Source organism: Stegostoma tigrinum, chromosome 28 (assembly GCF_030684315.1).
Source record: "Stegostoma tigrinum isolate sSteTig4 chromosome 28, sSteTig4.hap1, whole genome shotgun sequence".
NCBI classification, from domain to species: domain Eukaryota; kingdom Metazoa; phylum Chordata; class Chondrichthyes; order Orectolobiformes; family Stegostomatidae; genus Stegostoma; species Stegostoma tigrinum.
Genome location: NC_081381.1, coordinates 23,977,725 through 23,992,744, shown reverse-complemented (window position 1 = coordinate 23,992,744; position 15,020 = coordinate 23,977,725). Strand labels below are relative to the sequence as shown.

Here is a 15,020-nt window from a genome sequence, read left to right as displayed (position 1 = left end):
GTGTACAGATCCTCTGGGTCCCTTAACATTTCCCTTATAGTGTATATATTTTTAAATTCTAGCATATTTAACAATTAAATGCTCAAGCTTCAAATCCTAATTAATCCTTGGGCGCAGAAGGTGTCTCTCTCACCTACTGGCTTGCTCTTTAAAGGGCTTTTCTAATATGCTAGAGGCAGCTCCTACTTCCCGCTATCAAACCCCCCACCCCCTCAACTCCATCATCCTTGTCCAGGATTGGGACATCTTTGTCCAAAGAAGCCAAGTACTTATCATTCACTTCAGTAACAGATTCAATGAAGCAAGAAGGAAAATCTTAGGGGAGCAGATCTTTACCTTTGTGTTGCTCTCCAAGTCAGTTGTCCACTGCAAGTGGTAGCAAGGGTGGAATATTACAAACTGTTAAACTCATCAGCAAGCACAACTTGAGCAAGGAAGCACATAAAGGAATTCAGATAAGTCACACTCTAACCTACAGAAGTACCCAATTAAAGGTCAGATTCTCACAGCCTTTCCTTCACTGCAAAACAGAAATGTAAGGGCAATTTTAATCCGAGCTGTCAACTGATGGGATTGGGTTAGAATTACCCTCACAGGAAACTTTTAAGATGAAAAGCCTGACTTTAATCTAGTTTACAGTAAACGTTTGGCACAACATCGTGGGCCAAAGGGCTTGTACTGTTCTGTACAGTTCTGTACAGTTCTACATTCTACTCAGCCTGAATGAGGAGAGGTCAGGGCAGTTGATATAATTACAATGCACAAGGGAGTTCGATACCTAAGTGTTTAAAGCCTGCACCATTTCAGACCCACCAGAGGAACATGATGGTAGGCAGGAGCATGGCCTTAGGCTCAGCCAAGTTTTATTTTTGACTTTTAAAGCATTCCTGTTAGGCTGTGGGGAACCAGTGGGATGTTAATAAATTGGAAATGGTGCAGAAAAACTTTGCAAGGATATTACTGGGACTGGAGAGTTATAGTTATAAAGATAGGCAGGATAGGCCTGTACGTTTTTCCCTGAATCGTAGGAGGTTGAGGGGTGGCCTGGGGGCATGGATAGGGTGACTATTGAAGGTCTTTTCCCCAGGTAGGGGAGTTCAAAACTAGAGGACATAGATTTAAGGTGAGAGGGGAATGATTTAAAAGGGACCTGAGGGGTAACTTTTTCACACAGAGGGTGATACACGTATGGAATGAGCTGCCACAGGAAGTGATAGTGGTGGGTACAATTAGAACATTTAAAAGACACTTGGGCAGGATTGTGAATAGAAAACGTTTCGAGGGATATCAGCCGAATGCATGCAAATGGAACTGGTTTAGTTTGGAAAATGATTGGCATGGACAAGTTAGACTGAAGGGTCTGCTTTCGTGCTGTATGACTCAATGAACTGTGTGCATTTGATCTCCACATTTAAGGAAGGATATATTTCTTTGGAGGCGGTTCTGCAAAGACTCACTAAATTAGTTGCCAGGACAAGAGGTTTGTGTGTGGTGAAAGGTTTAGAAAATTTTACGGATAAGATCTCAGATTGAAAAGAATAAGAGGTGAACTAACGAAACAAAAGGTAACGAAGGGGCTTGACAGTGTGAGCACTGAGGCATCATTTCCCTGGGCTGGGGAATTTAGAACATGCGAGGTACTCAGACTCAGACGGGAGAAGGGGTAGATCATTTAAGACTGAGATCAGGAGAAATTTCTTCACTCAGAGTTGTGAATCTTTGGAATTCCCCACTCCAGAAGTTCATAAATATTCCAGTCATTGAGCACGTTCAGCACTGAGAGAGAGATATCGATTCTCTCATGGAATCAAATGATTTGGTGGGAAGGTGGATTGGAGGCAGCTGATCAACGACAAGCACATTGAATGATGGGGCAGGCTCAAGATGCCACTGGGTGGGGGGTTCCAAGTGGTAACAATGAAACACAGCCTGGGAAATGAAATCCCACAAAATCCCTTTGATCTCTGCTGACTTTAGAATCCTGGCAACTTCGGGTTAAAATTAGGGTCCAAGACATCACCAAGTCATATGTTTCCACATTTCAGCCAAAGGTGGTAACAGTGATGTAGAAAGAACAAACCTCAATCTTTTAAAAATGTAGAAACTTATTTATTAAACTCCATTTCCACACATTTTTTGAAATTGCTGTTGGTCCTGGTCTCGTTTAGCTTTCCTTCCATTTACCCTCTATTTTAAATCAATGGTCTAATCACATTTACACGTCTTCTTTCTTTCAGCCCAACCTTGAATGTTCCTGATTCAACCACCAATCCTGGAGGTGAATTCCATGGCCACACAACTTTACCTGGCTGACACTGTTTGTTTCTCCCTCTGTCCCAGACCCCCTCCCCAACTTTCCCCCTTACATCAATGGACCCTTTCACTTGACTGGAAAAAAACATAGACCTGGCCTGTAGCACTTTTTGACAGTAGTTGATGGGATGAAAGTTGGGTTAGGTTTAGTGAAATATGAGGCCAGGGTCACCTCACATTACAAGCATGTTTGCATTACCCTCATCCAGGTTCACCCAGGCTAATTTATAAGTCCTGAGTACTAGCTGAGATTGGTTATGTCAGCAGAGGTCTAATCTTGCTGGTATGTACAGTATTCTGCTTATCTCCATCTATATTTGGTTAAATTAGCACGAACTGCAATGCTTTTCCACTTTGGAAACACCAGGAGATCAACACACCTTGGAGAACTTCAGATAGGATGTAAACTGGGATGTGACCACCTGATTGTAAGGAGACCATTTAGATCTCCAGCCACCAAAACCTCATGCCATCTAAATCCAAACACCCATCAAGAAACTTCTTTATTTAGCTGGTTTGTATCTTTGAAATCATCCTTTAAGGGAAAAGAAAGATAATTCTGGGCAGGCAGGCAGTACATGAGAAACTACAACAACATAACTTAACGTTTCACTTCCACATTGTGTAAGCTTTCTCAAGAAGTAACTGAATACAAAATTTAAAGTTGCTGTAGCATTCTAGCTGGGTGAGTGGATTTAGGGTTTGGCTGGATGTGGGTGACACTGGCGAGAGGAACTGGATCATCTACAAAGCAAAAGATGGGTCAACAAAATGGTCCGTTCAGGCTTACCAGTGGAAAAGATTGGAGACTTGCTTCGGATTTCCTCCATCTTTTGTACAAACAATGAGTTCATTTCACGTTGAAGAGTGCCCGGACACTTCTGAGGGTTCTGCGCCAAGTGGTACGAGTGCTCCAGACCGCCCAGACCCTCGAGGCTTTGAGACTCAGGTGAGTCGCAGCCCTTGCCCGTGACCTCCAATTGGTCGACCTCTCCTCTGCTGCAGCCGACACCGTGGACACCCTGGCATCGCCACCTCTGCTTGGGTTGGCATTGTACAGCGGGAATCAACCGCTCGTGCTCGGAGGAACTGTGCTGACGTGCCTGCTTGGCCGCTGCCAGGCTATCTGGCTGGTGGACATGCTCCTTCCACTTGCGTTCTAGATCTGGGCTCTCTCTAGAACCAATGACGCATTTCATGCAATTGGTGGCCATGCCAATCCTACCGCAGCCATTTATGGCACACCTGGTAAATACGCCTGGCCTTTGCTCCTCAGGGTCCAGTATGCGCACTCGATGCGCCCGCCTTAAAGGCTCACTAAATACCACACCCGTAGTCGCACGTGGCTTCTGACCTTCCCCCGACCCCTGGCTCATCCCCTTACCTTTAAAGGCCTCTGTCTGCACTCCCCCATCGGTGCCAGCCTTGTCAGCACCGTCCAGAGCAGTCTCAGCACATCCAGCATCCTGCTCAAACCGAGGCTGGGATGTATCATCAGACTCACTCGCTCCCTCTGAACTGTAGTCTTTGGTATCTAGAACGATTTGAGGAAAGCCCTTTTTGCTCTTCGGCTGCCCTTTGGTTGGGGCACTGGCAGTCCTGCGGAGGATCTGGCTGCTAAAAGAGGGTTTGCGAGTGAGCAGTACAGCAACATGACTGTCGAGTGAAGCCTGCTTTGGATTTCTGTGGAAAAGGCCCTTTAATCCCATGACTTGCTTGATCTGAGGGAAAGATAAGTACAAACAAACAAAAGAACCATTTTCAGAATCAATCTTAATTTCAGGCTGACTCCAGATATAATATCAGATCATCTTAAATTTGGGACTAATGAATCATATGGCTCTGAAAGAGCCCATTTGATCCATTATGCCTGTTTTTGGAAAGAATTATCAAAGGTGTCCCATTTCCCCACCGTCCTGCAAGTATATTCCCCCTTTAGATATTTTTGCCATTCCTCTTCAAAACAATTCTCCAATCTGTTTCCCCTGCCCTTGCATTCTAGATCATAACTCACTGTGAATAACAATTTATCATCTTGACACCTCTAGCTGCTTGCGTGTTCCCTAAATCTGTGCCCTAAAGTTTCCCTTGCTCTACTCTATCAATACCCTGTATTATTTTGAATACAACTATTAAACCTCCCCAATCTTTCTTGGTGCAGATTGCTCCGAATATTCTTTCAATAATTCACATCGGGATCAGTACAACAGTTCCACTGAATTGCACTCTCAGGAGAACATTGCAAAAAATACCAATCGTCCGGTGTCAATGTGTCTCAGTACATGGTAATGATTTACTTTCATTTATTCGCACCATCACTAATCCAGTGTCAGTGGGGCACCTCTTGGGAATTATTTCTGTATCATCCCTGTGACTAATGTAGCATCAATGTTAATGTAATTCACTCAGTACATTGGTGCTTTCAGCAAGGCATCATTAGGCCCTGTTATAGAAAAGGAACTACTCTACCTCTCATCTGTCCGTGGGGCCTGTAACTAGTTAAAGACTTGGGATGACCAAATGCTGCTTTCTCACCCCCAGCCCCAGGTTTCCGTCTTTTGGTCCTTTACAGAAGAAGGCCATTTGGGCCATCATGGTTATGAAAGGACTGGGATGCAATTTCACATGTGCTGACAATCTTAGTCAACTGGTTGCTTGTTTCGTGCAAGCTGAAACAGGTGGCAGAGTATTGACAGATGAACCCAAACCTGTGCTCTCTTGATGCCCAAATGTGTTCACTGTCACTGTGTAAAAGATTTCTGGCTGATTTTACCAGCACCCAAACTAATTCAGCTGAGGGAGGCTAACTGAGGCTCAGTCCCATGTTGCTTAATACAATGACTGTATTAATTAAACTCAGCCAAGGTCCTTATACTTATCACACACAAATGATGATGGTGACTTTTTGAATCAAAGCCCAGGCTGGAAATGGTTACAATGAAGACACCAGGCACAAACAGCACAATAAATACATCAGTGAAAAAATGAATAACAATTTTCTGCTGAATATTTAACAGCCTCTGTGCACCCATCCTGCCTGGTTTAGCAGGCAGAATGAGGGTAATTTAGACTGTGAGATGGCATGGAGCAGATGACACAGTGAGTCAGCAGCTTGTTTTACACGTAAGATGATATTTATTAAGATGACTTCAAGGTGTACGGGGTTTCAGGTTCAGGAAATTCATTATTGCCTGCTTTACACCACTGTACAGGATCAAACATTACCCTCTATGAATGTTTGACAAGGTATCACACATTCTTACTCTCACAAAATACACTGTATAAACTCACACTTCACTATACACTAAAATGCACATGCACAAACACTTACATACACATAAATACACATGAGGGTGGCTAATATTGTGCCTTTATTTAAGAAAGGCTGTAAGGAAAAGCCAGGGAATTATAAACCAGTGAGTCTGGGATCAGTGGCGGGTAAGCTGTTGGAAGGGATTCAAAGTGACAGGACTTACATGCATTGGAGAAGCAAGGACTGTTTAGGGATAGTTAGAATGGCTGTGTGTGTGGGAAATCGTGTCTCACAAACTTGATAGTGCATTTTGAGGATATAACCAAAACGATAGATGATTGCAGAGCAATATATGTTGACTTTCGCAAAGCCTTCAACTTGGTTTTGCATGATAAACTGGTTAGTAGCGTAAAATCACATGTGGTCAAGGGAGAGATGGGCAATTAGTTACAAAATTGGTTTGATGGCAGGAGAAAGAAGGTGATGGTAGAGGGATTTCTTTTAGAATCGACTACCAGTGTTCCGCAGCGATTGGTGCTGGGTCCACAGCTGTTTGTCGTTTGTAGAAATGATTTGGATGAGAATATAGGAAGTTTGTTTAGTAAGTTTGTGTATGACACCAGAATTGATGGTACAGTGGACTGTGAAGAAGGTTATCTAACAGTACAACAGGATCGTGATCAGCTGGGCCAATGGGCTGAGGAGGGGCAAATGGAGTTAAATTTAGATAAAAAGCAAGGTTTCGCATTTCAGTAAGACAAACCAGGCAGGACTTACACAGTTAATGGTAGAGCCCTGGGGAGTTGTCAAACAGAGACAGAGGAGCTCAGGTACATAGCTCCTTGAAAGTGATAAACAGAGTGCTGAAGAAGGTATGTGGTTCGCTCGCCTTCATTGGTCAGAGCATTCAGTGTAAGAGTTGGGACATTATAAAAACTGAAAGAACTGCGGATGCTGTAAATCAGGAGTAAAAACAGAAATTGTTGGAAAAGCTCAGCAGTTCTGGCAGCATCTGTGAAGGAAAAACGAGTTAACTTTTCCGGTTGGATGACCCTTCCTCAGAATGTATGGGATGTTATGTTGCAGCTGTACAGGACATTGGTGAGATCACTTTTGGAGTACTGTGTACAATTCTGGTCACCCTGCTACAGAAAGGATATTGTCAAATTGGAAAGAGTTCTGAGAAGATTTACTAAGATGTTACCTCGACTGGAGGGTCTGACTTATTACAAGAGGCTGGATAGGCTGAGACCTTTTTTTTTCCCTTGGAGCACATGAGGCTGGGGAATCACAGTATAGAGGTTTATAAAATCATGAGGAACATAGATAACATGAGCAGCAAAGGTCTTTTCCCCAGGGGAGGGGAGTTTAAAACTAGATGCTGTGGGTTTAAGGTGGGGGGGGGGTAAGACTTAAGAGGGATCTGGGGGCAACTTTTTCACACAGAGAATGAAATGTCTGGAATGAACATGGTGGAGGCTGGTACAATTACAACATTTAAAAGGCATCTGCTTGGGTAAACGCATAGAAAAGGTTTAAAGGGATACGGACCAAATGCACACAAATTTGTTTTGGGAAACCTGGTCAACATGGACATGTTGGAGCGAAGGGTCTGTTTCCCAGCTGTATCACTATGACTATGTACATTTGTGTGTCAACAATGCTCAGTTGCCACTTTTTAATCCCATACTGTTGTCAACTTGAAATAGTTTGTTTAAGACTTTAACCTGCGTGTTAGCAGATTTGTCACATGGGTTTCAGCAGAGGGAACAGCAGGTGTGAGAAATAGTTGAACTGTGCCCACTCGTACTGTGAAAATGCTCAGCAGTCCCATTAAAGGGTCTGTCATGCAAACCTGGCTTGTGTCAGGAGAGCTGTCTATCTCTGAGGCTGATCTGCTGTGGATTGTCACTGGTGGGAACAGTTTGAACTAACATTATCACCTGAGGACTGTGTTATGCAACACTGACATATTTTTCTCCACGAGGGTGATAACCCAGTTGTAAAGTTTATGGTGAAGTGTAACAGGAGGTCCGTGGAGCAAACAGCAGGCTGAATATATGCCAATATTTACAATGAGGCATAAACAAATGGGGGAAAATTCCTGATTGTTTACACTCATCGGCAATGTTAATCTTCCAAAAAATAAACTACCACAAAGTAAAAACTGACCCTATTGTATAGCAAGGTATCAAGGACTTAAGACTAAAGGAAAAATTATGAATAAAAACATTTTTGAAATTGCCAAAATGTTCAAGGAAGATATATGAAGGAGGTACAGGGAGCTGGGAGCACAGTGAAAGCTAGAACCAAATACAATACACATTTCCTCTGACTGAGTGCCAAGCTCTTATGCTGTTGGCTTCTATTTGTCATAAGGTTTGGCTTTGCTGAGCTTTATGAATTTTTTGGAGAGCTGTAAATCATTTTTCTTGATCTCTTTTTCTTCTAGCCTTTCTGAGTTATATTCTACTACAGTCTGCACAATGGGCACGCATGGGAGTTTGCACATGCTCCCCGTGTCTGCGTGGGTTTCCTCCGGTTTCCTCCCACAATCCAAATATGCGCAGGCTAGGTGGATTGGGCATGCTAAATTGCCTGTAGTGTTCAGAGATTTGTAGATTAGGTGGGTTTGGGTGGATGCTCTGAGGGCCGGTGTGGACTTGTTGGGCTGAAGGGCCTGTTTCCACACTGTAGGGATTCTGTGAAATCTTCTATCAGATCATTTCCTGCTAGATCCACTCTTGAATCAATAGCAACAAAACCTTCCCTTTACATTGTGCCTCGATTGCAGTAAAATGTCCCAAAGATTTTCACAGGATTGTTAATGAATAAAACTTGATATCAAGCCACAGAAAAAGACAGGTATCCAAAGGCTTGGGAAGATTCAGGGTTTTCTGGTGTCTTAAAGGATGAGAGAGAAGTGGAGAGTGCTTAGTGTCCAGACATCCGAAGTCACGTGCATTAATGGTGGCACAGTGAAAATTGGGATTATGTAAGAAGTCATATTTGGAGGAGTGCTGATACCTTGGAGAGTTATACGGATGGAAGAGATAACAGAAGCAAGGCTATGTATAAATTTTAAAATAAGGATGTGACTGATGAAATGGAGGCATTGCTGGACCAAAGTGCAGTGGAGGACAGGAAGTGTGGGAGTGAAGGGTGAATGGCACTGAGTTAGGATACAGGCAACAATATTTTGGTCAAACTCAGGGCTAAAGCTGGGATGACAGCAGATGAACATTTGAATAATTAAGTATATAGGTAACAGGGACATGGATAAGGTACTCAGCCCCAAGTGGTTTCTACTGCTCGCCGACCTTCATGATTTTCTTTAAAAGAGGTATCTACCTGTTTGATGTTTCATCCACATACCCTAGACTGAGACAAAGAGTTCAGCCTCTGGTCAATATACAGGACAGGCCGTGTTATTGTCTGGAAAAGACAACTGTTCAAATTTCATTTACCAACCGTTTCTTCTCTTCAACACCATTTTCGATTATCAAACTACCCAATCTAACCATCAACATTGAGCGAGGGTGGCAGCTTCCAAATTTAAGTTTCTGCCAAAATGTACGACTATTACCAGGTCAGAAACCATTGAACTCTGCCGGAGATTTTGCTGTGGCTGTTTAACTGAGCCATGCTATCACCATCCCACTTCTAGATTTCTGGACCAATGGCGGGTAAGATTGAGTGCTAAATCTGTCAAAGGAATGATTTCTAATTAAAGATGTGAATGCAACAGTTACAATGGCTCATTTGCGCATGAGGTTCTGAGGCTGTAGAAACCACAACAATAAAAGGGAGACCTGGTGAGGCTTATTGCTGGGTCTCTCACTCTTATTTAGATATCTGCTGTGAGATCAGTGAGATGATCTTTCTAAAGGACTTGCGGAAGAGGATCAGTTCTCCAAACAAACCAAGGTCGTTGGAAGTGACCATGAAAATCAGCAAAAGTGTGGCCCTTGAATGTAAATACAGTACGAAGGATATTGGACCTCGCCCGAACTGATGAGGGAAGAAGCAAAACAATTTCGGGCACCAACCCCCCCACACAGGCTTTCCAAGCATTCTCCTGAAAACAACTGATGCCCTCATTTCTCTGTCCCAGCATCTCACATCTACAAATTGAAAGCGAACATTCACACTGACGCTCATCTTATTACCCTCTTCTACTCATGCTTCACACTCAGCCTCCGTAAGGGTTGTCTTTCTCTGCTATACACACACACACACGTACAGACACACACGTGTACGTGCACACAGACACACGTGCATGCACACGCACGCGCGTGCACGCACACACACACAATGTGCGCGCACACATACACACACACAGATGTGCGCGCACACATACACACACACAGATGCACGCGCACACACACGTACACACACACAGATGCATGTGCACACACACACACAGACAGACACACACAGAGAGATGCACACACATGCACACACAGACGTGTGTGTACACGCACTCACAGATGCATGCACACACACACGCACACACAGACAGATGTGCACACGCACACACAGAAATGCGCACGTATACACACACACACACACACACACACACACACACACACACACACACACACACTCACTCACTCACTCACTCACACACACAAAAACCATTTCTAACCTTCATAACTCTCTGCTTTCTCTTCTTCTCCCGGAGGAATAGACAGCACTCATTCTCAGGTGGAGGGTCAGCACCCAGGATTGGTAGTTTGGTGACAGGCACTGTGATGGCCACAGGATATGTTTGCATCCATGGTTCACAGGGGAATGAGATCGCATTTCAGGGGGCAGCTGATGTCAGCAATGACCTGATGTGAAAGTCTGAACTTTGTGAGGCATTAATGATCACACCTTGCTCTTTTCGATGTAAACCATGGTCTGGGGGGAGGCCATGCCTCATTGGAACTGGAGCTCAGTATCTATCCCCTTCGCCACATGGCATGTTGCCGAAGAAAGGCAATTGATGTTGAAGCTTTTCCTAGTGATGTTAGTGCTTCTGCTCAGGTAACTATCTGGCAGATGTGCAGGGTGGAGCTGTATAATCTGCTCCCATTCTGTGGTGAAGACTGGCAGCAGGGAAGTACTTGGGAAATGAGTGTAGTGAAGGTGAAGTGACTTCGAAGAAAGTGACAATCACCTATCCCGTACTGATACAGCTGCCTGAGCAGTGCTGTGAACCCCTACACCCACCCCTGACCCCAGCTTGTCTGTTTCACTGACTTGTCACTTTCACTAAACGTATAGCTTTCAGTGTGCACATGCCTCAGTGACCCAAGCAAGTTGCTTGTGGTTTAGGGAATAGACTTCTTGGCCGTTAAGCCAAAATTCTTCATTAAAACATAGCTTCATGACTAGTTGGAATAGTTAAATGACTTACCTCAAAGCCGCATGGGGTTTCCACACAATATCTTCAAACACACCTGCAATGGATGAATTCCATCTCCCCAACCCTACGTCACTTCTAGGGACTTAACTCTTTTCATGTACCCAAACCTATTCTCCTCTTGGCTGATCCTCTCAATTGCTAATTCTGCAATTAAATTCCACAGCTGCAACTGTCTCAGTTAGATCTTCATTTTGAACAACACTGTAAACTGAGTGATAGTGAATCAACAGAGATAGTTAGAACTGCCGATGCTGGAATCAGAGATAACACAATGTGGAACTGGAGAAGCACAGCAGGCCAGGTAGCATCAGAGGAGCAGGAAAGTCGACATTTCGGGACGGGAACCTCCTTCAGAAATGGGGAAGCAAATCGACAGCTGCTTTACTGCGGTGACCATGATTACTCCTGTTGAAGTCAAAGTGTAAGCTGTTGCGAAGCTATTTCTCCTGTTTTAAATCTTTTAATCGACATTCATCAGATCAAAAAATTGTCAGTTTTTGAAGACTTTCTGTTTTATTTGTAAATCTGGTTGCACAATCTCTAACTATCATTACACCAGGTGGAACTCAGTATTACAATGTTATTCCACCTGTGGTCTTACAGGGCTTTTGTATAGGTTCCTCATGACTTCTTGGCTTCTATATTCTATTCATTTTATGACAAAAATAGCTTTGAGTTAAAATCTTGAATCTCAGAATAACCTCAATGTGGGGTGAGGCTGTGGAGAATTGGCTGAGGGAGGCAGGAAATCCAGTTTCCAGTTTCCAGTTTACCAGGGTCACACATGTTTGAATAGCTATACCTTTCACATATCTAGACTATTCACTTCAATTATTCTATTTTGCCCCAGTTCTGATGTTTTGTTTCTTTTCTTGGAGCTATTAGTGACTATCTCATATTTATGACCCCTAGTTTTGGACTTACCACAAACTAAAACATCTAGCTTTCCCCATTGGATCAAACCCTGCTTATTTGAAAGGTCTCAGTTAGATCACTTCTCGGGGTTTCTCTTTTACAGTGAATAGAGTCCCAAGCTGTTCAGTCTTTCCCAACAGTTCCAGGCTCTCAGTTGTCTGACAAGAATGGAATGAGCAAACGCTTTGGGACAAGTCACTGGATACTGCTGATTAAACATTTGCCTTACTCAAAGCTCTGCTGCGGATGGAAGGCTGGAGCAGTGCACTAAAGCCCCCAAGGCTTACGGAAGGTCTCGGGATGATCTGTGCCATCACTCACAGGCAGAATGATCATCAGTCAGTTATTGCAGGAGATACTATGCATGTGCCACAGTCCAAAAGGTGAGTGATAGCAGCACAAGTTGCCTTCATAAAAGGAAGTGTACTAGCCTCAAATCCAGAAAAGAGAAGATTGACTTGATCAAGGTGTTTCAGCATGTTAGAAGAGATCATTAGAGTGGGTCAAATTTGAAATTATCTCCCCCAAAATGGCACTGGAGGCTGATGGATAATGGATCTTCCAAGAGTGAGATGGAGTGACTTTCATTAGTCATGGGTAGCAAGGGACTTGGAGGAAAGCTGGGTGAATAATATTGAGGGTTATATCAGTTGTGAACTAATTAAATGGCTAAATAAGCTGAAGGACCTCTACTTGATCCTAATGCTTTTGCAAGAATACTGTAGTCTTTTCAAATTTAGGCTGCAGCAGTTTGACCATTTCTTCCTTCTGCTGTTGAATTACAGAGGAACTTCACCAAGAAACAAGGTCAGCTAGCAACTGTGGAGAGAGAATCAGGACGTCTCTGATGAAATTTAATTAACACAAAATGTTAGCTCTGTTTTCCTCTCACAGATGCTGCTCACCCTGCTGAGTACTTCCAGTACTTTCTGTTTCTGTTCCCAACTTTGCTTTGGTGCTGTTACACAGATAGCTACCTCCTCGACTTTCAGTGGCATTGTCCAAGCTGCCATTCTACTCATGTCAGATCTTACATGTCCCACCGGCCTTATCCTGAATATTGTGGGCCATGGATGTTAGACCAATTTCTTGCTCTCCTATTCTTCCTGCAACCCAGTTTTTCCTTTGGATAGATTCTTCCCAAAATTTCAAGGGCATCTGCTGGCACAAAATTCCCATTAAAGGGAAGGGGATGAGGCTAGGAGGAGGGCAGGGGGACAATCCCAGGTATCCTTTGGGATGGGGAAAAAATGCATAGCCCACTGAGGGCCTTTAGTTAGTCACCAGTGAGAGATGTTTGGTGGAAGTAGGTGTGCAGCCAATATGAATTCTGGTGAAAATCCAATTATATTACTTGATAACATGTGTGGTAGCACCTTTGGCAGAGCCAAATTAAACCATGCTGTAATGAGATTAATAAAAAAGCACTGATTCTTGAATCAAAAGGGCAGTGATTCAAGAGCCGGAGGTTTATGTTTCTTTTTTCTTAAAAGAAAGGCAAAGTTCAAAAAACAAATCAGGCAGATCCAGGGGCTGCAGTAAAATAGTTTCTCAAGGATTTGGGTCATTTAATTTTCCATGAGCTTTTCCAATATTTAACCAATGACTTCTATTTCAGAGGCTAAGCAATTAAAAACCCGGGATCAAAGCCGTGGTATTTCTTTTTAGTCCCCAAAGGCATTCTGTGCTGAGGATCAGAGCAAGGCTCTCCACGACAAGCCAAATCGTCATTATAACTCCACCTCAAACTATGAAAGGATGGTGGGAGAAAAGGGAGGAATAGTCCCTTTGTGCCATGCTTTGGTAAGATGTCACTCTCTAATAGTGCAGTTGATAATAAAGATTGAGGCAAGGTGATATCAGTAAAAGCAAATATTATTACATAGCTTATGCATGAGCTCGGTCAAGGACAACAGCCTGACTCCATGCCAACTCCCAGGTCACTCCAAAGCGCGGGTGGGGGTCGTGGAGAAGGACAGAACTCCGAGTCTCAGAGATCCCACATTGGTTGAAAGCCAGAGGAGAGGTGAGCCTTTACTTACTTCAGTTCAAAAACCTACTGAGGCAAATTCAGGCTCAGAGATAAATAAAAACCCAGAAACAGATGACCTAAAACATGAAAGAACTATCTGGCTTTTTAGGGGGAAGCAGGGGAAATCAAAACTTCTGCCCAAAAGTGACTGAAGAATGCGTTAAATTGTCTAAAATGTTTGATTCTCAGTAAAGTTAACATTGTACAAGTCTCTTATAGTTGTACCCTTATGTCATGTTCCCTAATGGAACAAGATTTCATATAAGCCTGTTGTAATGAAGCATGTTTTAGGGTTTCCAATTGATGACAGAAACATTGATTGTTCATCTAAACATTTGCTAAACTTCAGTCACCTTTAGGTTTATAATTAACGACAGCCTAATCAAGTGGGTGAAGTCACGTAGACTGTGGCTAGGTCAGGTATGACTTAGCCAGTCAAACAGAACCACAAAACTCCCAAATATTGGATTTGATCATTTAAAATAATTGCTAGGTTAAGAAAGGTGCATTAAATCTGCAGCTGAAGTCATGATGGCTCAGATCCTTCCACAGAATTTCAAATCTCCAAACCCCAACTGTATATAAGTGGACCAAAGAGTGAGGTTCCCTTTCCAGGAGTCACCTGTTAACACCAAGTTGGTCATTCGCCTTATCTATCGCACCCTGGATCTGTCAGTGCATTCTCCACTGGTGGTTATAAAACATGTACACAGTATATATCAAAATAAAAATCCTGAATCTGCAAGTTAGAGGATTTAGTGCAGTTAAGATGGGCAAGCACAGAGGCACTGGTAACATTCAAATCCATATATGAGCTGAGAGTGTTGTGTCAAAGCAAACAGAAACATCAATGCTCATGATGACACTCGCAGAGAAACATGCAGCTTTGTGATTGGTCTCACTACACCTTCCCTGAGTCAGGACAGGCACCTTCAGGGCTCCTAAAAACTCTCTGAGCGTGTGAAAGTGGAGGTTTAACAGAGAGAGTTGCACTGTAAATCACAAACAGACAAAGTGAAAGTTGGTAAGAAAACAGATCTTGCAAACAAGACATCAACATTGCTGCTACAGCGCTTGCAACAATCTGACAAGAC

The 15,020-nt window shown here is 43.3% G+C and overlaps 1 protein-coding gene and 1 long non-coding RNA gene across 2 annotated transcripts in view; one reads left to right on the top strand and one right to left on the bottom strand.

Moving 5' to 3' along the window:
- plch2a (phospholipase C, eta 2a) overlaps nucleotides 1-15,020 on the bottom strand; it is a 144,829-nt gene that overhangs the window by 14,934 nt on the left and 114,875 nt on the right. The window contains exon 22 of the mRNA XM_059655609.1: nucleotides 3,104-4,034. Within this exon, the coding sequence (XP_059511592.1) occupies nucleotides 3,104-4,034 (931 nt within the window). The remainder of the gene's footprint in view (nucleotides 1-3,103; nucleotides 4,035-15,020) is intronic.
- LOC132211094 (uncharacterized) overlaps nucleotides 1-15,020 on the top strand; it is a 130,071-nt gene that overhangs the window by 30,973 nt on the left and 84,078 nt on the right. The gene's annotated exons all lie outside the window — the stretch shown is intronic.